This window comes from Hyperolius riggenbachi, chromosome 8 (assembly GCF_040937935.1).
Source record: "Hyperolius riggenbachi isolate aHypRig1 chromosome 8, aHypRig1.pri, whole genome shotgun sequence".
NCBI classification, from domain to species: domain Eukaryota; kingdom Metazoa; phylum Chordata; class Amphibia; order Anura; family Hyperoliidae; genus Hyperolius; species Hyperolius riggenbachi.
Window position 1 is genome coordinate 130,228,325 of NC_090653.1, and position 25,131 is coordinate 130,253,455.

General features: G+C 45.5%; 2 protein-coding genes and 1 non-coding gene across 3 annotated transcripts in view; all 3 read right to left on the reverse strand.

Annotated features, from left to right (window-relative positions):
* Positions 1 to 555: 555 nt before the first annotated feature.
* RPL39 (ribosomal protein L39) lies at positions 556 to 10,369 on the reverse strand. The gene is made up of 3 exons (XM_068249594.1): positions 10,261 to 10,369; positions 5,691 to 5,794; positions 556 to 731 (listed from the first exon to the last, which is right to left on the reverse strand). The coding sequence occupies exons 1-3, from the start codon at positions 10,261 to 10,263 to the stop codon at positions 683 to 685; spliced, it is 156 nt and encodes a 51-aa protein (XP_068105695.1). The 5' UTR covers positions 10,264 to 10,369; the 3' UTR covers positions 556 to 682.
* Positions 808 to 941, reverse strand: LOC137529215 (small nucleolar RNA SNORA69). The gene has a single exon (XR_011023638.1). It is a non-coding gene; the product is annotated as a small nucleolar RNA SNORA69 (small nucleolar RNA).
* Positions 10,370 to 18,037: 7,668 nt separating the features above from the next.
* Positions 18,038 to 25,131, reverse strand: part of UPF3B (UPF3B regulator of nonsense mediated mRNA decay) — a 35,755-nt gene continuing 28,661 nt past the window's right edge. The window contains exons 9-10 of the mRNA XM_068251100.1: positions 21,758 to 22,070; positions 18,038 to 18,835 (exon numbers count right to left, since the gene is read on the reverse strand). Of these exons, the coding sequence (XP_068107201.1) occupies positions 18,692 to 18,835; positions 21,758 to 22,070 (457 nt within the window). The 3' untranslated portion in view covers positions 18,038 to 18,691. The remainder of the gene's footprint in view (positions 18,836 to 21,757; positions 22,071 to 25,131) is intronic.

Here is a 25,131-nt window from a genome sequence, read left to right on the forward strand (position 1 = left end):
CTTTTGAATCTATTTAACTACAAGGACCAGCTCTCACAATGGAAGGAAGTGCTTTGAAGGAGGATTCTACAAAGATACAACACGCATGATGGAAAATCTGCTTGCTAACTAAACATTTAATCACTTTCTGAAAGCTGCACAGAAATAGGCCAGTCATAACAAAGCAGTAAGATCCTCATACACACTAGAGCAGCGATGTCTAACTCCAGTCTTTGAGGGCTGAGCTCATCACACATTTTTGGTACAGCTAAAATTAATTCTTGAGACTGAATCAGGAAAGGTGTGGTTCATCAAGTAGAACATTTCTCAATCCATCCTAGACACTGGCATAAATATGACCCCCAAGGACTGGAGTTCAACACTTGTGCTATAGAGGTCTCTGCCCAGGAGGCTGGTCATGGCCATCTCTACTGTGAATCTAGTCTGTACAGCTGCCCAATATACCACCATGAGACTCAGGAAAGCTGGGTCATCTCAGCTGAGCACATTGTTCTTCACTGCTCCAACCATCCCATACTCGGGATAGTTACAATAATATAACACAAGAAAGAAAACAATTGTACAGATTTGTTTATTTTCAGTTGGATCAGCAGATACTGCTACAAAATAGGTGTATAACAGGGAGTTGGTCAGGTCTTCGTGGGTAACCCCTGGGATAGCCAGCTGCCATCGCCACAGCTTCTTACAGGCCAAGCTTGGTCCTTCTCCAGTGTCTCCTCTTGGAGTTATACCTGTACATAGGACAAATAGCCATATATCATTTATGAAAAGCTTCTTACAATATATAATAAACAGCAATAAATACACAACTGTAGATGTCGACACTGAACATTCTCTCACTAGAAAAGGTGGAAAATATAAGAAAGGTCGACAGCTTTACTCTTAGCAGGATAATGACAGCACTACCATAGCAGGGAAGCACTGTAATTGCAGCCTGCTTTCTGACATAGTAAAACTCAAGCAGCATAAACACTTTTCACTGGGATGAATAATCAAAACCAAACCCATAGGACACTGCAGCAGGTCACTACAGCAACCAAATTCCAGATGCTTATAAGGGACCTGAGCACACTTGCATGCTTTTGTGCATTTTGTCAGCAACACTTCAGGCCGCTTTTACACTTAAAGGACTTCCGAGGCCAAAAAGATGAAAATTACACAATACCTTTTATATATCTGAATCCACGGAGGACGTCCAGCGAGTCCTCCGCACCGTACCGCCGTCATTGCTGCCTTTTTCTTTCCCCCCTGGCTCGGCCCGACCCCACTGAACGGGTCGCATAGGCTTCCACTACTAAGATGGCCGCCGCCTTGAGCCGCGGCTGCGCAGTACGCTTTGCCCTTAGTGCGACTGCGCAGCCTTCAGCCCGCCTCCCGCAGCGTACGGACATACGCTTGGGCAGCATTACGGAATCCGTACGCTGCAGGAGGCGGGCTGAAGGCTGCGCAGTCGAACTAAGGGCAAAGCGTACTGCGCAGCCGCGGCTCAAGGCGGCGGCCATCTTAGTAGTGGAAGCCTATGCGACCCGTTCAGTGGGGTCGGGCCGAGCCAGGGGGGAAAGAGAAAGGCAGCAATGACGGCGGTACGGTGCGGAGGACGCGCTGGACGTCCTCCGTGGATTCAGATATATAAAAGGTACTGTGTAATTTTCATCTTTTTGGCCTCGGAAGTCCTTTAAACGGTGCAGTGATCGCAAAGCAGGGGAACCTGCCGCTGCACCATAGTAGAAATAAGTCTTCATATGACCCTGTGCCATGGTTCGTTGACATGTTCAAAAGTATAGCTCTGCCCTCCAGCTACTGGCATACTCACTGCTTGGCAGGAAGTACGTCACTGGGATCCCCGTTGGTCCCTGCATGTGCGCCGTATCATCCTCCCATCATGCCCACTTACTGCATTGCCCATTGACTTGCCTTACAGCATAATCTGTGCGGCAGGCACGGATCATGCGGTAAAGCGCTGCATTAGAAATGCAAACATACCGTATTTTCCAGACTATAAGACACTTTCTCCCCCAAAAGTGGGAAGAAAAGGTCCTGTGTCTTATAGTCCGAATTCAGGTCCCCCCCCCCCCCCCCGACCTACAATCGCCCGCTGATAGGAATCGCCGACCTGCCGGAAATTCCCTGTATTCACTGTGTCCTGCAGTCGCTCTGTAGGAAGCGGCGGCTGCTATCACTCACCACTTCCAAAGAGTGCCTGCGGCGATCAGCTGCTGTTCACTACTTGTCACTGGTCTTCTCCCCAAAGTCCTTATCACCCCCAACACTGCAATTAGAAATCAGCGGCGGTAGCCGCAGGCATCCTCACCTCATTCAGTGAGCCTGCGCGATCAGCTGCTTCTGTCTCTCACTCCTCCCTAGCAGCACTTCCTGGTCAGACGCAAAAAGCCGGGTTTGGAGGCATACATATGAATTGGCCGCTGGATGACTCGGGCGCAGGATACAGCCGGTATGGCTTATCCTGCTGCTGCACAAGATCCGGCGGCGTTAAATACTATCCCTCTCTAGGTCCACGTGGATGGTGGGGAATAATGTAATTCGGCTTCCAGCTATTGCTGGAAGGCGAATTAGTGTTTTAGAAGCAACTTCAGTTATGCCTTCTGACAGCGCTGAAGGCACTGACTGTGCGCCGCTATAGCCGTAATTCCTATTACAGCCTATGGTGGCGTCGGCTGCACCCAAATCTCCTGCGCAGTGCTCGCTGAGGAAAAGGTCCACTGCTGACCCCACCGGGCTCCTGAAGCTACGGGCCACATAGCAGCTACTATGCTGAGCCCTACACCACTGGTATCTGCAGAACCAATCTGAAACATATTCTTATTTTCATTTTAAAGTTTGATCTAGGGTTAAACAAGTTTCTGTTTCTTCAACTTCACACAAGGGATAGATGACCTCCTGAACTTTTCATCATTATACTGCTAACATAAGCTTACATAGCCACATAAAAATTTTATGACCTCTAGGATCATAAATCCCTCAATTAAAAAAAGCAATGCAAAATTACATTTAGATTTTTTCAAGATAGCTGCCCAGTTTCAAACTGCAGGGAGCACTATCTTAATAACTCTTACAACAAAAATTAAACAGGCAAGTTTTAAGTAGGAATGGTACAATACATATACGTTTATCTATGCTGCATGTCACTTCATGCTTTAAAGTGTACCAGAGACACTGAAAGATTTGACTTACCCGGGGCTTCCTCCAGCCCCATAAGCACAGCGGAGGCCAGCGCATACGCAGAAGACCCCGGCTGGCACGACGAGTTACCAGGGCTGATTGCGGCTGAACAGAGGAATGCGGCAGAACGGCAAGAGACTCAGCGGTGTTTATGAGGCTTGAGGAAGCCACAGGCAAGTATCAAACCTTTTGTTGTCAGCGTCTCTGGTTTCCTTTAAGGCTGTTATATACACTATAAAATGAATGTCTCCTTTGCTTGGAGGTCTTCTCTCTATCTCAGTGTAGTAGAACATGCCCCCAATAACAACCATATTCTGCAGATGATGGTTTGATATGCAGTAATACATACACTTGCATAAGAAAACTAGGTCGGAGGAGAGAGGCCACACCTGCTAAAAATAACGTATTGACTAGAAACTGTAGGTGGCTATGAGCGCTCCTCAATTAGATCTAAGTGTATCTCAATCAAAACTATGTATATCAAAAATACAGAAAATTTAGATAAATGAACATAAATGTCCCTCCGTATCTATGGATCGCCACACAGTGGGGGGTAAACACCCTATTTGCATATATAGTAGTTATCTGTGCAGGCGCTCAACATCAAGTCCCAACAATAGTGACAGTTCCAGTATTTCAAATCAATAGCAACAGTTCCAATTTCTAATAAACTTCATAGGTTAATGGTGACAATTCAAATAGCTGATAATCTTCATATACTCCACTTAAACAGACAGACCCACACTGGGTACTCTCACCGGATTTGTAGGCTGATTATATTACAGATCAGCTAAAACGCGTATTTTTGATGATATCCCATCGGTCTTCAGTAGAGATTGTATCTAGAACTCAAACAGGGATACAGGGACATAGCGTAATCCAGTATATACTATAACAAATGACAAGTGTAGCACTTTCACCCATACAGTGCCAAAAACCGTGATGACCCTCCACCGGTACTATGAAGGTAATGTTAACCGCTCACCAGATCACAGGGCTGACCACTTGTAGGAGATCAGCTAATGCGCTTTGTGATCCGCCTTCAAAGTATGCAGCCTTCTTCCTGATTGCCTTAAACTCAAAAACAAACGCTGCATAGCGTAACTCTGTATTTATTAAAAAGATTAAAATCACAGCAATACACTCACAAACATCCTTGAATCATGCGCATGTAAATAAATCCTCAGAAGGTCTCGTTAGCGTCCGTTTTCATCTACAGCGTGTCTCCCAGCTCACACTCGTACGGAAGCTCCGTACGAGTGTGAGCTGGGAGACACGCTGTAGATGAAAACGGACGCTAACGAGACCTTCTGAGGATTTATTTACATGCGCATGATTCAAGGATGTTTGTGAGTGTATTGCTGTGATTTTAATCTTTTTAATAAATACAGAGTTACGCTATGCAGCGTTTGTTTTTGAGTTTAAGGCAATCAGGAAGAAGGCTGCATACTTTGAAGGCGGATCACAAAGCGCATTAGCTGATCTCCTACAAGTGGTCAGCCCTGTGATCTGGTGAGCGGTTAACATTACCTTCATAGTACCGGTGGAGGGTCATCACGGTTTTTGGCACTGTATGGGTGAAAGTGCTACACTTGTCATTTGTTATAGTATATACTGGATTACGCTATGTCCCTGTATCCCTGTTTGAGTTCTAGATACAATCTCTACTGAAGACCGATGGGATATCATCAAAAATACGCGTTTTAGCTGATCTGTAATATAATCAGCCTACAAATCCGGTGAGAGTACCCAGTGTGGGTCTGTCTGTTTAAGTGGAGTATATGAAGATTATCAGCTATTTGAATTGTCACCATTAACCTATGAAGTTTATTAGAAATTGAAAAATAACGTATTGCTGTTGAACGAACAACATTGGAAAGATTTTTGAGGAATGCTTTGTACTCCAGAAGTGGATACAGATATCCTTCCTTATCTTTTCTGGACACAGTAATAATGCAGACTGATTCCTGAAAACAGCTGAAGGAACAATTGTTCACATTCCTGAAAGCAACCAAATTCTCTTACATTTGCCCAAACCACACTGAAAGAAGCAGACAGTGTTCTGTGGATGACAGCCTTTCAGAGACAACCTTTCCAAGTTTTACAATTAAAACATTAAAGAGGACTCCTAGTGTAAAAGACAGAGCCTGTTGTGTAATCAATTTGTCTTAATGTTGCCTGTAATTTATTAGACAGGTAAAGCTCCGCCCCCACCTCAACAAGACCGTCTGAGATTTTTCCAAAGCTCTGCGGCCACCCTCACCTGTATAGCCGCGGCCCACCTCCAGCTCGGCAGCCACCACTTAGGCTACGGCTCAGAGGCTGTAGCAATGCAGATTGGCTGGACAGAGATTCAGAAGGCGCTCACCTGTCAAATCAATTATGACAAAGCAAGTTTGTTTTTAACCCGGAGACCCCTCTCTTCCTTTAAGGTTCTATTAATGAAGCGCACACAGCCCAGGGTAAAAACTTTTGTGACATCAGAAATGTAATAAAATGTCTGCACATACCTGATCTTATTGCCAGTTTTCATTCTGATCCACTGTGGGATTGGTCTGTTCTGTTTCTGCTTCTTAGCGAGAAACCTTTTAATCTTGAAGGTTTTGTGGGATGACTGAAGGAAGAAATTGAATACATATGTCAATGACATAGGAATACACACAATGCCCCTCAGCTATCTACAACTTTTAGTGGCCACTACAGTGTGCAAACTATATACTGGCACTGCCCCACTACTCCCCTTTTCTGTAGTTTAGTGGAGTGTGTTACCTCCATCCCTATCAGGTGTTTGTCAATAGTATAGGCATTAAAGGGAATGTCCAAGCAAAATAAAAAATTGAGTTTTACTTACCTGGGGCTTCTACCAGCCCCATGCAGCCATCCTGTGCGCTCGTAGTCACTCACTGCTGCTCCAGTCCCCCGCTGGCAGCTTGCCTACCTCTGAGGTCGGCGGGACGCATTGCGTACATTTTTACGCATTCCCGCTAGTGCAGGAACATTAACACATACATTTTTACGCATTACTGGTTCAATGCGTAAAAATGTACGCATTGAACCAGTAACGCGTAAAAATGTATGTGTTAATGTTCCTGCACTAGCGGGAATGCGTAAAAATGTACGCAATGCGACCCGCCGACCTCCGAGGTCAGCAAGCTGCCAGCGGGGGACTGGAGCAGCAGTGGGTGACTACGAGGGCACAGGATGGCTGCAAGGGGCTGGGAGAAGCCCCAGGTAAGTGAAACTCAATTTTTTATTTTGCTTGAACCTTCCCTTTAAGGTGCCTAAGCAACACATGATGGAATTGAGACCCAATCCCAATTCGGAGCCAAGCACTGTACAGACACTTTGCTCTGTTTTAGCAGAGTGATGTATCTATTGCGAAGGGAGGGGGGGCAATGGACTCCGCCACTGACTGACACCTGCTGAGCCCCTTGTCGTCGTCGTCGTACATGCCTCCGTTCAGCCGCAATCAGCACCAGTAATTGTTACTGCTAGGAGTTCTGGTTCAGAATAAGCTTAATGGGAAACTCTGAGGGGTACTAAATTGCAGCATTTTTACTTACCTGGTGCTTCCTACAGCCCCATGTAATCCGTTGCCGTTCTTCTGCAATCTTCCCCGGTAACAGGGTCCAGTTACACTGCACATGCATGGCTAGGAATGTGCAGTGCAGACCGACTGATGTGACTGGAACCTGTCACCAGGAAGGATTGCAGAATAACGGAGCTGCCCGGAAGGATGGCAAGGGAGTACATGGGGCTGCAGGAAGCCCCAGGTAAGTATAAATGCTGCTACTTAGTACCTCACAGGTACACTTTAACATTAGTATGCGTTCAGTTTGGTAATATCCTTTAGCACTTGCCTCTCCCTATTGGAACCTGGGATTCCAGTGTTGCAAGGCAAAATAATACCACTCAATTCAGGGCTTACTTCACACAGAACTGTTCCAGCTCTTGAAGTCTTTAAAAGGAACCTGAGGTGAGAGATATAGAGGCTGACATACATTTCCTTTTAAACAATGCACACTGCCTGGCTGTCCTGCTGATCCTCTGCCTCTAATACTTTTAGCAACAGACCCTGAAACAAGCATACAGATCAGACATTTGACAAGAATAGCTGCATGCTTGTTTCGGAGGTGTGTGTTTCAGACACTACTGACCAGAACAATCACCAGGACAGCCTGTATTGTTTAAAAAGTAATAAATATGGCAGCCTCCAAATGTCTCGCCACTTGAATTCCTTTTAAGTCTCCATTCACACTAAGCCAGATTCAACGGGAGCAGCAGTCCATCCAAGTATAACATACTTGCTGTGCTCCTACGGAGGTTCTTTGCAGGGTCTGCTGTATTCAGAAAAGGATTCTATTGGAGTGGCTGGATAGTACATGTTTAAGACATCACTGGGTGTATGCAGGATCAGTAGAGCAGAACGCAATACATTATGAGCTACTGAAGTGTAATATTTTCTGCTTAAAGCTGGCCATACACTAGGCCGATTCCCCGCCAATCGACAGCAGATTCGATCACTGATCGAATCTGCTGTCAAATCGTTAACTCTAAATTTCAATCTATTTCGTCCCGAAATAGATCGGTCCCATCGATCGCTCCGTGCGGGAAATTACCGTCGATCGTCCGCGGGTAGGGAGCGCGTCGCTAGCGGCGGTCGAGTGCCCGACGCAATACATTACCTGCTCCGCCGGCACAACTCCCCCAGGTCTCCGCTGTCTTCTTCTCCGCGCTGGTCTCCGGCAGGCTTCACTTCTTCCTGTCCCGGCAGGAAGTTTAAACAGTAGAGGGCGCTCTACTGTTTAAACTTCCCCCAGACAGGAAGAAGTGAAGCCTGCCGGACCTGGAGACCAGACCGGAGAAGAAGACAGCGGAGGTAATGTATGGGTGTATGGGGGGGGGGGGGGATGCTAGCAACACCTCCGATTGTGAACGGTTTCAGGCTGAAATCGATACACAATCTGTTTGCAGTAAAGGCAGCCATACGATCCCTCTCTGATCAGACAGGGATCTATCTGTTGGTCGAATCTGATGGCAAATCGACCAGTGTATGGCTACCTTAACGCAGTTTAGTGTATACATGCCCACCTTTGACACAGGAGACCAGGGTTCAAATCCTGGCTTATATAGGCTGGCTCATCAACACTGCAGGGAATGAGCACAGTACAGACACGTTGCTCGGGTAAACCAAAGCAGCGTATACTATATAGAGGTGGGAGGAAAGATGTTGTTGCGCATGATGAAGCAACTTCTGGAGGGCAGTGTAAGGCTGATACACACGGGGCACCGTTGTTGCTAGCACACAGGAGACGTGTGCACAACAGCTCGGCGACAGCTCCGCCTGAACGGCAGCTGTCTCCACGTCTCTGCCCAACAGGCAGCAACGCGGCGGAAGCTGCCACCGAAAGTTTCGCGCCCCCCCCCCCCCCTGAAGCTCCCTTCTGGCTGTGGGTAGCTGTCGCTAGTCCACACATACATACACAGTACGCGTGGCGGACTAGCGACGGTTGCTGTGCCAACTGTTGCAGGCGATTGGCCAATTCAATCGCCTGGCGACAGTTCTGAGTAGCGACAGTTGGTGGCACGCGCCTTATACACACGGAGGACCTGTAGCCGCAACATGCGCGTGCCACGTGTTTGTGGCGACAGTTGTGCCCCGTGTGTATGGGCCTTAAAGTAAGGAACAATGCATTCAATTGTTGCTGTGAAAAAAAACCAGTACACGCTGGATCTTTAAAGAGTAACTGTTAAGGCCCAAACATTGCACAACTGTCGCCACAAGCACGTGGCACGCGCATGTTGCAGCGACAGGTCCTCTGTGTGTATAAAGGCGCGCGCCACAAACTGTCGCTACTCAGAGCTGTCGCCAGGCGCTTGACTCGGCCAATCGCTGCCGTTGCTAGTCCGCCACGCGCACTGCGTGTGTATGTGCGGACTAGCGACAGCTACCCACAGCCAGAAGGGAGCTTCAGGCGGGGGGACGAAACTTTCAGCGACAGCTTCCGCCGCGTCTATGCCTGTTGGGCAGAGACGTGTAGACAGCTGTCGCTCAGGCAGGGTTGTCGCCGAGCTGTTGCGCACACGTCTCCTGTGTGCTAGCAACAGTAACAACGGTGCCCCGTGTGTATCAGCCTTTAGTAAAGCTGTCTGAGTCAGCCACTTACATATCCGATGTTTAACTCTTCCAGACAGAGAAAGAAAAAAAAAAAAAAGGGAACACAGCATAGTTGTGCGCCAGGCATTGTACATACACGTCTATCCCATAATGTCACATGTCACTTTGGGTATACTTTAAAAATCTGCCAGGAGCGTAACACCTCCACCCCTCCCTTCCTTGCCACAAGCAGAGTAGGCTATTGTAATACACATGCACAGCTCTGCACGCCATATTACACTGCCTTATAGTATACAGTAGAATCTTTATAGAAAACTCCAAGGAACATGGCCAAGTGATTTACTATATCAGAATTGGTCATAGATTGTACCATATATTCATTCAGGTGCATGGTCAGGATCTGGGGACTGAATTTACTATAGCCAGAGATGTACTTTCAGAGTTTTCTATAAGATTCTACTGCATAAATATGCGATTTTGTAACCAAGCTTTGGCTTAGGTACACATTAAACCAATCAGCTCTTCCTATAGCAATAATGTAATTCAATTTTTCTTTTAAGTTTTAATGGAACGTATCACTAAGTGACTGCTCTGTAGATACAGGCAAAGTCCTCGGGTGCATTTGTTTGTATCGGGGAACAGAACACCGAAATGGTCCTATTTCTCTCGTATGTAACATGCTCCGAGAATCAGAGTCCGGAAACCAAGAGAAGAAAAGCCATAGGAAACAGACTGCCATGGATAGGAACATCCGGAGACTATGGTAGTATTCTAACATGGTATGATATACGTGAGGCATCCAGTGCCCATAACAAGAAGCAGCCCCTAAAGGCACAACACTACACCGGCATTTTCCCCCAATATACACATAACGTGAGCAGCCATCATCCCGGCCGCCTCCCAGCATACATGCCGTAGCGTCACTCATCACCTCTATGGAGGATTACTCCGGATTAACTCACCATGATAACCAGCAGCTATCCTGTCTCCACTATGGCGGCAGAGAAAAGGGAAGCCGGAAGGCGGAGGCCGGAGGTTACTGCTGCGGAACCATAGAGAATCGGGCAGAGGAGACGCTGTACAAAGGAAGACAGAAATACACGTCTTCTCCACCTAGTGGCAAAGATGAAAAGTTGTGTTGAATTGCTAGTTTAGTAATGATGTCTACTGTAGATAGATTCTAAAAAAAAACTACAGAGCTACACGCAGTCATTCCTTTGAAGAAACATCCTCTGTTTTGAGATCCCCAGGAGGAAAATTGTCCAGAAAAATGTAACCCCCCACTAATCCAGAAAGTGGTACCCATATTATCAAATTAATTAATCAGATACACACTAGCCACTGTTATTTTCTGAGGGGTAGTCCCTCTTTTGACCCCTTTTCCTCATTTACCCAGGTGTGATGTAAAGATTTGTATAACACATTTCTCAGATAAAAATATGCTTATGTGACTACAAACTTTGGCACAAGTCAACTTTAGGGGACCCCGCAGGAATCCTCATAGGGAAATTCTGCCAACGTGATTGAGTGGATAGCACCCTCTCGAACTGCTAGGTTTCAGATAAACTACACCTACAATATTCAGCTAATCAGACCACTTTGTGCTGTCAGGCCTTGTTCACATTACAAATCGCTAGCACAATCGCAAACACTGAGCGAATTGGCTGCGCTTTGAGCTTTGAAAAGCGCTTTTGCTGAGAGATTAGTCAGGAAGTGAACTCTTTGAACTGGAAAAGAATAAATACAATGTATTTATTCCTAAAAAGCGCTCAGGAAATCGCTATACAAAGAGCTTTTTTAAGCGCTTTGTGATTTCCCCATAACTTGCACTGAGCTAAAATGCTCAGAAAATGGTACATGTAGTGCGTTTGCGATTTGTAACAAATTGAAACGTGCACATGGGAACACTCGGATAGGAAATCATTGCACAAGCTCTTTCAGGGCAATTTGCAAAATCACCAGGGTATTTGGCAAGGAGGAGGGGGGAGGGTATGGTGTGGTGTTTGGGGATAAAGGAATGGGGGTTTAGGGAGTGGTGCAAGTGCATGGAATTGGGCCCTCCCAATTCACACAAGCACATTTGAATTGGGCCAGGGTCTCCCCCCACAGTACGTCCTGTATTTCCTTGGCAGGCACAGCAGAGCAGTCATACCAAATAGGAGTGCTGGTCTTCATGCCTGGCCTCTCTCTAGTTTCATTAATGCAAAGCAGCGTGCAGCAGGACATCACCAGGTGCTCTATTTCTCTTCTTACAGCTGCCTACTGTGCCACAGTCTATTTCCTACTTCTACTTCCAGTGCGTGTCAGCATCGAGCGCCATACGAGGAAGCACAGCAGACAGCTGTAAGGAGTGGACAGCTCTACCTGGTAGCATTCTGCTACACTCTGCCCTGCATGACTGAAAGAGGCCAGGTCTGTGGACTGGCACCAGGCCGCAGACCAGGACTTGGGGACCCCTGTGCTACATAGATGTATTGCCTAATTTCAAAACTAATTCAAAGGAAAAGCAGTGATGACAGTGTGGACTTAGACATACTGTAGCTCCCAACTGTCACATTTTCAGAGGGACAGTCCCTCTTTGGGAACCCAATCCCTTTATCTCTCTTTCTGCCTCATCTGTACCTCTTTCAGCACTCATGTACACATCTATGTAAATATATGTATTTTCTTCTAAACAATGGGCTCTATTCATAAAACATTTGGGGCGTAAAAAATCGTGGAGGGAAAATACCGCATCGGTATTTTAGACTTCTGGGTGGTCATTCATATAAATCTTGCCAGCTGCGATGCAAGAGCGGAGATCTCCCGCTGAAGGCTGGCGGTAAGCTGTCGGAAGGCATGCGGAAACACTGAAGCCGGCAGAGTCCCTCCGTGCGCTGCTCTCTCTGGGAGGTCTGTCCCATTCACTTTTATGTAATCCGAACTCTTCTCGCTACATCCGATGAAGCGGTATTTCCCGTCCATATACCGCTTCCTCTAACATTTATGAATTGACATTTTGTTACTTTTTCTAGATAAATCTAGAAAAACAGCGCACAAGGCGGAAATTTCTCGCTCTGCTGGGGAATTGTAGCTTATCATGCGGAAACAGCTTTTATGAATGCCCATTTTGCTAAATGGACGGGAAAGTCAGCTGTTTTGAGTGGAAAACTTGCGGGGAACGTTTTATGAATAGAGGCCAAAGTGTTTAATAGCCTATAAATGTTGGTAATTATAATTAAAATTATTATTTATCATTTAAATTGATTTATTTCTTATTTTCAAAATGTTCAAATAAAGGAGAACTAATGACAATAAAGAGGACCAGTATGATCTGAATAATAAAACCGCATTAATTGCTTATTCATTCTCACTAGTATCAGTAACTAGGGGTGTGGTAAGGGTGTCCCTCTTTCTTATCTCAAAACGTTGGGAGGTATGCCTTAGATAATAAAAATATACCTTTGAGCATGAATTATTTGCTGTGACACAGCAGTAGGTGTGGCAAGGTCCCATTTTCAAAGTCAAAATGTTGGGAGTTGTGTAGTTTCTGTAGCTGTGTATGTCGTGCTATGTCTGACATTGGACCTATGGAGTAATAGGCGACTGTTTGATGTAGGATTGAAAAGATTCAGTCACACCGGTCCTTTCTTTCTTCACTAATCTTCATTTATATTGGCATTTAGAGATAAGCAAGGCAATAGTTTCAAGAATGGACATAAACTGTAGCACCGTGTAACCACTCTTTTTGTAAGTAAATATATTATTTATATTTAAATCAAGCCTAAAAAGGGTAAATTATAGGAGGGAAGGACAGGAGGATTTGCTTACAAAAAGAGGGGCAGTTGTGAGTAGAGATGGGGCCGTTTTTTGGCCTTGGCTTCTCAGGCAGGTACCTAGGGGGACACCTAGGGTAGTAGATTTGGCGCCCATTTGTAGTCGTTTCTGTAGGTTGAAGTTGAGAGAGGTCAGAGAAGGTTGCAGGTGGGCCCCTTGACACCCACTAGGGCCCCAGATACCTGCCTAGGTTGCCTGGTGGATGATCCTGCTCTGGTGACACCTGCAGGAGGGGTGCACCACAGAGCTAATCTAAGCACATTGTGCTGTCACTTGAGCATAGTCCGCACTTGATCCTGTTGTCTCATCTTATTAGGCACTGTTGGTACAGTATATGCCTGTAGGCGCCTGATGATGGAAAGGTGGCTCACTTCCCCTCCCTAGTCCCTCCCTCCCTCCTTTCCTATGCAGAGTCCCGAGCACAGCATAAATATGAACATCTTCAGTGTAACAGTAATTCAAGAGGCGCCCCACACTGCCAGCCGTAGATTTCTTCAGGTATCACACTGCAGCTACTCCTAGGATGTATCCTTCACATCCAAAGTAAATCTTGTCAGTAAAAATGCAGCGCTCAAGTAATCCACCTTAGGATACTGGCAATCCCATTCTTCCACCTCCAGAGATCCCATGCAAGGTCTTTATATACCCAAGGTGCAAATCAGTGCACGATATAAGCAGAAAAGGGAATCTCTCAGTGGAAATGTTCCATAGACAAATTTGAGTAAAAAGTTTTCACAGGTACAGCAAAGTACACTCACATTCAGAGGGTCCTACTCCAGTAGGGACCCTCCAGGCTAGTACACTTCCCACTCAATGTGGTACTATTCCCATATACTTGCGATCTGTGCAGCGTTGCCCACGCTCGTCCCAACTAGTTTCGGCCTTAATATATGTGAACTTAGGTATATAAAGACCTGAACATCTTCAGGTCCACTTTAAAAATTAGCCCCGCTGCGTGACATCACGACGCCCCCACCATCGCTGCGCACTGATTGGCCAAAAATTGACAAAAAGGTTTGGGGAGGAGAAGCCTGGGTCCCGCTGGCAGTGCTGATCGCGCACAGGACCCAGTTCAGCAAAGCAGGAGGCACATTTTTGACAGCCCGACCTGAACACGGGCTTACCGCTGCGCACATACAAATCACAGCCTGTGCTCAGGTCGGGCTTACCACCAGGGAGGCTACAGGAACACTATCAAACTAAGTGTTCTGAAGTAACAATGTACAAATAATGTCTAAGTAGCTGTGTAAACAGTTTGCTACTTTTCATGTTAAATATCAGGCAAAAGCTGTAATTCATTGTGTGTAGATTTTAACTACGCTTGGAATGTCTCATTTGCAAAGGTATGGATCTCTGCAGTCTGCCAAAAATCAGGGCAAAAATCAGGGGGAAAAAAATAAACTAAACTTAGGTGCGTCTATGGTGCAGGGGCGTCTTATTGACCTTAAAGAGAACCTTAGGTGGGTTCCTGACATCAATATTAGGACACACAGGCACATTCTGCATACAATGCTCAGCCTCTGTGTCCTTACAGTCTGCCCCCAAGCCCCCCCCCCCCGTTATCTTCTGTCCCCCAATATAAAAACCGCCAGTCTAGTGACACGAAGATTGTCGCTAGTTGACTGTTTATCTTTAGACTGCCATTCAGCGCTGCTCCCCAGCATCCGTCCCTTCCCACCCCGCCTCTGTAAGCCGATTGGAGGAAGCTTACAGATGCGGGGAGGGAAGGGACACCGACGGGGAACCGCGTTTTAGAGGAGGCGGAGGAGCGGCGCTGAATGGCAGGCTAAAGGTAAATAGCCAGCTAGCGTCAATCTGCATGTCGCTAGCCTGGCAGTTTTTATATTGGGGGACAGCAGAGCACGGGGGGAGAGTGGGGGCACACTGTAAGGACACAGAGGCTGGGCATTGTATGCAGAACGGGGTCTCTATCTAAGCTACACTGCCCATGTACACTAACCCCTGCTACATTACACATCACTTACCCCTGCTGCCCCCACCAACTACACTACAATTTACCAGCCACTGCTGCCACCACCATCTACACTACACTTCACTAACTCCTGAAGCCAACCCAAACGACACTGCACTTCACTAACTAATCCCTGCAGCCAACCCAAACTACAGTACACTTCACTGACTAACCTCTGCAGCATCTCACCTGATCCTGTCGCCACGATCATCTCCTACTCCGACTGCAGTAATCCGAGGGTCCCAGCTGTCCCATCCAGGATCACGCTCTTGAGTTTCCCAGCCGCCGACTCCTCCTCACTGCAGTCTCGCATGCAGACTGCAGCCTTGCAGTGTACACGCACTGCCACGCCGCCAACATCATCCATAGTTACAGCTTCCTCTTCTTAATTACAGTGCCCCCTACTGTGTCACAAGCAGCGCACTTGCGCCGGGGGTTTTCGCATGACCTCACGACCTGTACCTAAGAAGAGGAAGCTGTAACTATGGAGTATGTCGGCGGGGTGGCAGCACATGTACACTGCAAGGCTGCAGTCTGCATACGAGACTGCAGTGAAGAGGAGCCGGCGACTGGGACACTCAAGAGCATGAACCTGGATGGTTCAAGGTGCGTTTGCAGTCTCTGGGGGGGCTCAGCGCATCTGTGATCGGAGGCCATACGGAGGCGGCCTGATCCCACTTTTTGCGCAATTTTCAATTTTACTTGGTAGCGGGCCCAGGCTATGCATATGCATAGGTAGGATTTAATTAGTGTTAGGTCCCTCCCATGGAGGATTGACTTCTTCGCAGTGGGAGGGACGAGTTCTTAACAAGTTGCATGCAAGCTGTTACAGGAAACCAACATCCTCCAGTGGTAGACAGGTCATGTGTATGCTCAGTGTGTATTTTATCCCATAAGTGGGGCTTGCACTCTTTTGCAGGTAGGCACTCATCTGTTTTTAAGTAGCGCTGTTCATTTCCTTGCTATGATCCTGGATGGGACAGCTGGGACCCTCGGATGAGGGCAGTCAGACGGAGAAGGAGAGAATCGCAGCGGCAGATCCGGTAAGTATTTCATGGGGTCCAAAATACCGTACCTTTAGAATATAAGATGCACCCACTTCCCCCCCCCCCAGTTTTGGGGATGATAAAATGTGTCTTATATTCCGAAAAATATGGTAATCTTTACTACTAGCAGACATGAAAAAAAAAACAGCACCAACTGCCATTATCTATAACCATGCTCCTTAACAATGCGATAAGCTAAAAGGTTGTTTTTTTTATAGATATAAATATGCACAGAGGGAGATACTGGTTGCTTAGCAGTTGAAAACAGCTGTTATTTCCACAAGGCTCCCACAGTGTAATGTCAGGACTATGGTCCTGACAACACACTGTGGGAGTGTCACGGATGAGCCGTGAAAAGACGCAATCGGTTTTCTGCACCGATTGTTCTTCTGGCCAATGTTTGTATTCAATTAACCGTAAATAAGAGTCTTATTTCTGAGCTAAGTGTGACTTTATTCTGAGCAGTAGCATTTGGTTTGTCCTGCTGTAGAAGTCAGGAAGCCTACAGCAGGAGGGCCTATTGAGGACTAGAGTTTCGCAGACTTTTTGGCACCAGCCTCAGCATGACTCTCTAGGTGCGCAGCACATATTGGAAATATAACAAAGTCATTTTTTTTGGTAAGATTGTAGCAGAATGCCACTGACTATCCCTACGGTAATAACACATGCAAGCGCAGATGAAATTGCGCACGTTTTAAGATATCGTGGAAGTTCATAGCTCTTTCCAAAGCCGAGATATTAACTTTGGTGCAACTAATTGGGCTAGACCATTGGTCCTTGGTCTCTGTGGAATCCCCTGGATCCACTGTGTATAAATCTGTTATCAGCACAAATATGGTATTCATCATTTTTGTATTACAGCATTCTACAGATTAAACCTAAAATCTCCCTCCAAGAAGATGGACTGTGATTGGTCCCACCCCAAAACTAGCTTGAATAAAACAAAGGTGCATGCAGGGAGGAGCAGTTCTCCCATTTTCCATCAGCCCTGAACCAACTAGAGGACCTTTGATGCTGGGTTCCCTGTTTCCTTTAATCTGGAACACAGGACTTTAACTTGCTTCTGCATTTGAGAAAGGGCCTTTGCCCGAAACGTCATGCTGTTGTTTTGCTGTTGTACCACTGCTATTGAAATGCAATAAAAACACTACTATGCACTTTGGAGGGTCGAGTTCTGACGGGAAAGTTTTGTTCACCTTAAGAAGAATCCTTAGATATTCACGAGTGCATGGTCACCAGACTTTTTTGGGTGAGGGCACCCTTGATGGCTGTGAAATTTTTTCAAGGCACCCCTCAGCAAAAACAACTACCGAAATGCCGTTATGACCCTTATCAGGCGGCGACCCACTCCAAGTAGCTAGTGATGCTTATTAGGCACCACAATTCCTCTCATGTTCAACTTCAACCATGGTTGAGGGACAATTTTCTCAGTTTCCAATCATTTGTATCATAATTGGGGAAAAATGTAACGTGTGTGGTACATTGTAACATTTCAAAAATATGACCAATCAGTCAGAAAAATGTATTGCTATTCTTGAATTGAACAGATATTTAAAAAATTGTATGGTGTGTGACCACCCTAAGACTCCTCTATGTGATCCTAGGCAAAGGTGATAATATATCTTGAAATCTTTATCTTCTAGAATATACCAGTAAAAAAGCCCAGTGCTTATGGAGGACCTCATAGACTTGATGGGCAGAATACAGATCCTGTGGTCACCATATCCTTCACAATTAAGTTCACCTGATATCTTTACCACGTATCCACCCAAAGCTGAAAATCTTGTAGATCCTGATAATTTAGTAAACTTTGGTTTATTTTGCACAGTTCCGTTTAGTAACGACACAATGAAGAGTGAAAGTATTCTTTTATTTTCAATAGAAAAAAGTTAAGAAAACATTTACGTTACATTTCTTTAAGAGGATATTTAACTCTTTATATGATCCAGACATGATAAAATAAGCTGTCACAAGTTTGAGAATCTGCCAATGTAGACTTCTCTTATAATAAACATCTGTATGAAAATAATTAGGAAAAACCAAAAATTACAGCGTTGTTTTGAGTCTTTTTAGCGTTGTACAGCAGCAATTATTCAGGTCTTCTGAAAGTAACACGAAGCAAGAAATCTTCAACATCTACACTGCAAAACTGAAATACAGGGCAAGCTCTATGGAAACAGCCTATGTAATACTGGGCTGAAATAACATTCAAAAATACTCTTCTGTCATAACCTTCTGCCAATACCGGAATGGAGGACTCGTGTTTCATTAAGGCCACAAGACAAGATATTGTAAACTGGAGACTTCCACCATGCTGTCTCTCACTATCACCACTACAGCATTACGGACAAGACATTCTGCCAGCAGCCTTGCTGCTGTGCAAATCCATGGTGGATTCTTAGCCAAACTCTGTGTTGTAAACCCCCCACAGATGGACCACATCTCTAGGGATATCCCCTGCCTGCTCCCGACTCCTTCTCTCTGAAGGCACTTCTGGATTGCAGAGTTTGTTATCTTTGGTTGTCACTATGGGCAGGACACTCCACTTCTTCCAGCTCTTTACTCGCCTTTGTGTTGGTCACTGGTCTCACCCTCTTGCTTCTCAGTAGAATGGTCATTAGATTTGACTGGGCTTTCATCACATTGTGTTAATCGGCTTCGACTCCTTGCCCCTGGCTGGTACAGCTGCATTGCAGGTCTGTCCTGTGAGGTCAAAAACTAAATTATATACACACACATATACACCTACATTGCTTCAATACTGCTTTCACTGTTATGTCACTGTGCTGTCCCATGCCAGTTAAAGCCATGCATGTTGAAAGTGCATGCATGTTCGGATTCCCCTAGGAGTCCCAAATCCCAGAGCAATGTAATAAGGCAGGTTTTTTTCAGCAGTTGGTTGCTGTTTAGTTCCAGCCCTTTATATGTTTGGAAGGTTGCTACTGGCACAATGATGCACAAAAGAGAAAAGAGTGAGTGCACACCAATAGTTTTGCCTGATATTACTAATCAATACTTTTTAAGCGGTGCAACATCCAGATAATAACAGATCCACATGTAGTGTACTCAAAGAAGAAAGGTATCCAGGAGCAACACACTGATATGCTTAAAACTTCCACATCTTTAATGACAATCTTCGTTAAAATCCAGGCATGATAAAAAACATATACTTATTGTATCGTATCCTGAAGGCACAAAATACTGAAGAGCAGGTAGAGGAGCGGAGGCAGGTCAATGATCGTTACGATCGTCGACCTGCCTCCGCACCCCTACCTCCTCTATATTGTGCCTTCAGGATACGAGAAGTATATGTTTTTTATCATGCATGGATCTTGACGAAAGATTGTCATTAAATATGTGGATATGTCCATGCCAATAATATGGATTTAAAGTGGAACTAAACATTATATGTATGACACTAATGTATACATCTAGCGACTTGGATGTCAATCAAATGTCCGATATCGCAGAGTTCCCCAACCCTGTCCTCAAGGCCCACCAACAGTGCAGGTTTTGCAGGAAACCACAAACATTCACAGGTGAGGTAATTAGTGTCTCAGCAGAGCTCTGTGGATTTCCACAAAACATGCACTGTTGGTGGGCCTTGAGGACTGGGTTGGGGAACACCGCAATATCGGATGAAAACTGGTGCCGCTAAATGCATGCCCGATCAACAATGCGGCCAATTTTGAGTCGGACATGTCGATCAGACATGCTGCAAGATGTCGATTAGTTGTGGTCGATCGGGTGCGTGGTGGTAATATCGGGAAGAGAGACAAACCCTCCGGCACTATCCCCAATGTTAAATGTATTCTCTGATGCACAATACATTACCTGTCTGCATCCGCCGCTGGCTCCAGACTCCACCACAATTTGCATACACGTGCCCCACGAGGATGCCGGAGTAACACCCACTTATACGCCGGCAACCACATGGAGAGCGTGTATGCGGCGGAGAAGTAAAGTATAGTGCGCTGCGGGGTGGGTATGGGTGTGTGTGTGCATTTATCATTAGGGGGAACAGCGTCAGGCCAGCAGATGCGGCGTCACAAGGCCGATTCCTGATTGATTTCAAATTGATCGGAAATCGGCCTGCAGTGTCTGGGCAAGCAAAAGATCTCTCTCTTATCAGATTTGATCTTAGATAAATCTGCCTCTTGGCTGATCCGCCCATACATCGTCTGATGTATGGTCATTTCCACATGTAAAACAAGCAAAATACATTACATAGATCAAGCTCACAGAAATCAAACATTTACCTTGAACAATAAATAAAACACACAGATTAGTATCCTTGTTCTAATGGAGATCTGTTATGTGACAATGCTCACTGATAAATTCCCTCTGATGACTCTAGGGAAATTATCAGCATCCTGGCTTTTTCTCTGCTCACTGAAGTTACATTCTAAAATCCTAAAAACAGTCTCATAGGGGAAAAAAAATAAACTCCCTTCATTCACACTAATGGCTCGTTTCCATTTTAATGCAAAGCTGTGCAGCTCTGCGTTGCGTGTCATACGCCGGTGGGGGGCGGAGCTTGTGATCCCATTCATTATACTGAATGGGATCGCAGGCTGAATCGCCCCGAAATGCAGCAAACCATGCGCTGGAATTCATCGCTGAATCGTTAGGCATGATTGGAAATGGCAGACAGTGCAGTCTATGCACTGTCTGCTGTCCCTGTGATTGTTTCCATAAATGCGCATGAAAGGGCGCTATATGGAAACGAGCCCTTAGTGCGCTTCTGTCCACTTTTTATCAGCACATCAAGGTTACAGATTGATACGTGTTGCTGAAAAGCAGACAGAAGCTTTCATGTTTTTTACCAGCATAAGATATTAAAAGAATTTGATTGGTCGTTAAAGGCAGATCTGAATCCTTTCCGAGTGTTACTAAGCAAAAAACCAATCACACATCTCCCCAAAGCAAGGAACCTCAGCCTACATAGCAAAGAATCACATTACAGCTCACATCCTTCCAGTGCAGACTAAAAAATAAAATCCAACATGACACATTTCTGCTGGCAAAATCTCACAAGGGCACGATTGGGTACATGTCGGTAACTGTGTTCAATATCCCGCCGACCGACAGAGCCCCGACTGGTGTTCCCCAAGTGCGTCTCACCCCATGCTCACCTCTCAGCCGGCCCGATTCTGGAGTAACCACGATTACCTGTTCCCCGTGTCACTGGCACAAGTTGTGACATCACACTCTCTATGACGCCAAACACTTATGATGTGGCCCGGCAGGTGGTGGCATGAGGACTATTTCCAATAGTTTTTATGCTGAAATTCATAGGAATTTGCTGTGTAGTTTGTGGCCAGGCAATATATCCCTTTTTGATCAGATTCGGATCGGGCCATAGATCAAGTGATGTATGGCCATCTTAAGGTTTATATATATTGAGAAATGGCACATTTAAAGGGTTGGACTGTTTACATCATTATGGCAGAATGACTTACCTATGTAGCATTTTCCACTGAGGAGACAGTGCAGTAGCATCTATTACTATGTGCGCTTAGCAAAAATGTAACGACCTGGAAGAAGGCTGTTATACTCCCAATAATCAGAGCTATTTTCCACCTTCAGTTTGACTTTAATAGAACCTAGGAGGCAGCATCTCACCTTGTTCCTAATGCGATCTCTCTTGGCGGCATCTTCTTTCTTCTCCTCTCGGGACTGGCGCTCAGCCTTGTCAATGCTTTGCTGACTGTCGCTAACCTCCTTCCTTGTCCTCTCTCGGACTACTTCACGTTCTCTCTTGTAGTCATCCTCTCTTCTCCGGAAACATCGGTCTTTCTCGTAACGGTCTCTCTGTTTTCTCCGATCTTCCTCATATTGCTGCTTCTCCTTCTCTCTTCTTGCTCGCCGTTCTTGCTCATAATCTTTATCACGATAGTCTTTTTCTCTGTATTCTTTCACATACTCATCTTCACCCCTGAGACACAAAAGAGAACCTATAACATTATAGTGCAGGTATAAAAGAGGTTGACTTTCAGCACTAGCTGCTTTCCAGTAATCTAATACCAAAGTAATAATTCAGATTTCTGATAATTAGGCCTGGTTCACATCAGTAAAAACACGTCCCGTTCCCGGATCGGAACAGATTATTATTATTTATTGTATTTATAAAGTGCCAACATATTATGCAGCGCTGGACATTAATTTAGGTTACAGACAATATTTAAGGGTGACAAACAGCAATATGACAATACAGGAATACAAGAAAACCAGATCACACAGCACAGTATGAGTACAAGGTAATGCTTAGTCAGTCACTGGATGGGAGCATGGAGATTAGGCAAGTTAGGTTCACTCAAATGCATAGCATGGGTGCACAGTAATGGAGGCGCATGATCAGGTAGGACACAAAAGGAGGAGGACCCTGCCCAAAGGCTTACAATCTAGAGGACAGATCCAATGTTAACCTATGGATCCATTCACATCCGTCTGTTCAAACGGATCTGTTCCACACGATCCGCTGAACGGACCGCAACTTTGGTTCTGAAGCGCTCCATTGGGGGGCAATGAGGAAGCTGAATGTTTCTTCACACTAGTGAAGAAACAGACCGTTCTAAATTGAAACATACACTTTGGGGGTGGGGGTCTGGGAAATGGAACAGAAGCAGCGGAACGGAAACGGAGTGAAAACTGATCCGATCGACCGGTGATCAGATCAGTTTTCACGGATCGGTTTGTCACCTCAATGCAAGTGTGAACTGGGCCTAAGAAAGTGGAGATTTTATGCATAATAGCTGCTTTTCGTTAGTAAACACGGCAATTTGTTTCCTCACAGACTCAGAAAGAGGGTTTCTTTGCAGTTCCTTGCCATGCCTGCTTGTTCAGGGTATGAGCTATGGTCACAGAAGTCACAAATGGATGTAGAAATTACACTTAATGCCGGCATGTTATAAGTCCAAATAAATATTCATAATTCTATGCGTTTCAGTGGAAGCTAACATACAGAGCTCTAATTGCAGCCCCTACTCATTTTTTTGGACCATTATTATATGTTTATTACAATCTAAAGTCTGTATGGTGCATATGAAAATTACACATCTTTCTTTAAATACCATAAAGTAGCAAGATCCCGTTGGGTGTATCTGTCTGAATGGATAGTGTCATACACAAAGTAGGTGTGCCACATGCATATTATGTTCCCATTTGTATGCATATGGCTCCAGTACTATGGGCTAATAACATTAGTATAGAGTTGGCTTAAAAATTGCTTTTGATAGATGTCAAGATATAGAACAGCAGTCCATTTGCAAAATTGTGCACCATGGCCAAAATGGCTTTTCTTGTTTCTCCAGGGTTGTTAGCACAGATTGCATTGGGATTTGTGTGGGCAGAACTGCAGGCATTAAAGTAATCTTGTATGGAGAGGGACATAAAGGAAGCCATAATAATTTCCTTCTAAGCAATGTCAGATACCAGGCTGTCCTGACAATCATTTGGATCTAATGATGTCGGAATCATATCTTCTGTCTGATACAAGTAACTGATTCAATTGATTTTGGGCTGAAAATTCAGTCCGGCATGTTGGGGCATCAATTTCTAGCAGATTCAAACTAATGATGAAATTGCCAGATATTAACAGTAAGAATCAACAAGTGAATGGCCAGCTTTTGAGGGGAAAAAAATTGCAGGACAATCATCTGACATCGTTCAAAAATGAAAATATGCCAACGTCATTAACCATCTCATTACAGAATCATTGTAAATAGTCTGTGGCCAGATTACTATGCCGATTTCTAAAATGGGTGTTGTAAGGGCTGGCAAAGAAGTCCTCTTTTTCCATATCTAACATGGTGATCACCCATTCCCATTACATGGAGGCTAGTAGCAGTGAGAACCAAGAGAGTGTCGGCGGTGCTGGAGGGGTAATGCATGTTGCCATGGGGACAGTGCTGTAGGAATATTCAGTGTTACTGGGCAGAGCTTTAGAAAGTAGGTTAGTAACATACACGGCTGGGAGAACTGCCTGAAGATGTGCTGAGAGGGACAAGGGCTTGCAGACAGTAATGTAAAACTTGCACTGGGGTTTCTGAAGTATGCAGTTGGGTGTAGTCAGTGAGCGCTGGAGCCAGGGGAGCAGTCCTCTTTTCCTCTGTATTGACTATGGAGGAAGACCTAGCATATGGCTGTGATACATGAGGATAGGAAAGCATGATGAGCACGCACCGATTTAGCTGAAAGTAACACATTGATGGTGATCTGGGGATGGGTTGGTCAAGGCTCATGGCTGTGTCTAACTCTGTTGTGGTTATTAATTATTGACCTGATGAAGCAGGAAATGCCTCTGAAATGCATTGTCTGACCCTACTTTGTGCAATAAACTCATGAACTCTCAATTAAGTTGTATTTACTGCTTTGGCTGCATTGAAACCCACGGGACAGGTAAGCCAACCATACCTCTCATTTTGAAATGGTTTTTAATTATTTTATACTTTTTGGGCACCTCCATCGCCCAATTGTGACATTGGTAACAACAGACTGACATCGATGCTGCCAGCACAGCGTGTATGGGAAGTGTAATGGAGAGCAGCAGATCGGAAGACGGATGGGCACCGCAACGCAAGACAGGTAATGTATAAATGCACATACATTAGGGCAGGGCTACCCAATAGGTCGATCGCGATCTACCAGTAGATCGCAACCGACTGATGGGTAGATTGCGGCCGCGCCCCATCAAATTTGGCAGCAGGCTGCTGTAGATGGTGGCTGTTTGGCCGCATCCCATCAGATTTTGCTGCCACTACTCACGGCTAATCAGGGAAGGAGTGGGGAGGGGAGATGCGCGGCTAAAGGGGAGGCCCTCTCCGTTCAGCCACGCATCTCCCCTCCCCATCCCTTCCCTGATTGGCCGCGAGCAGTGGTAGCAAAATCTGATGGGATGCAGCCACATCTGACACCCGCCGGAACAAACAGCCGCTGTCTTGTCCGCCCTCCGTGTTGAAGGAGCCTCGGCTGAAGGAGGGGAGACCGGGTTGCAGACA

Bases quoted from the DNA above. Each gene is read 5' to 3' on its own strand.
- RPL39 (XM_068249594.1), bottom strand. The intron at 732-5,690 runs GTATGTGCAGAC...TCCTATGTACAG, and splicing joins AAAACTGGCAATAAGATCAG to GTATAACTCCAAGAGGAGAC.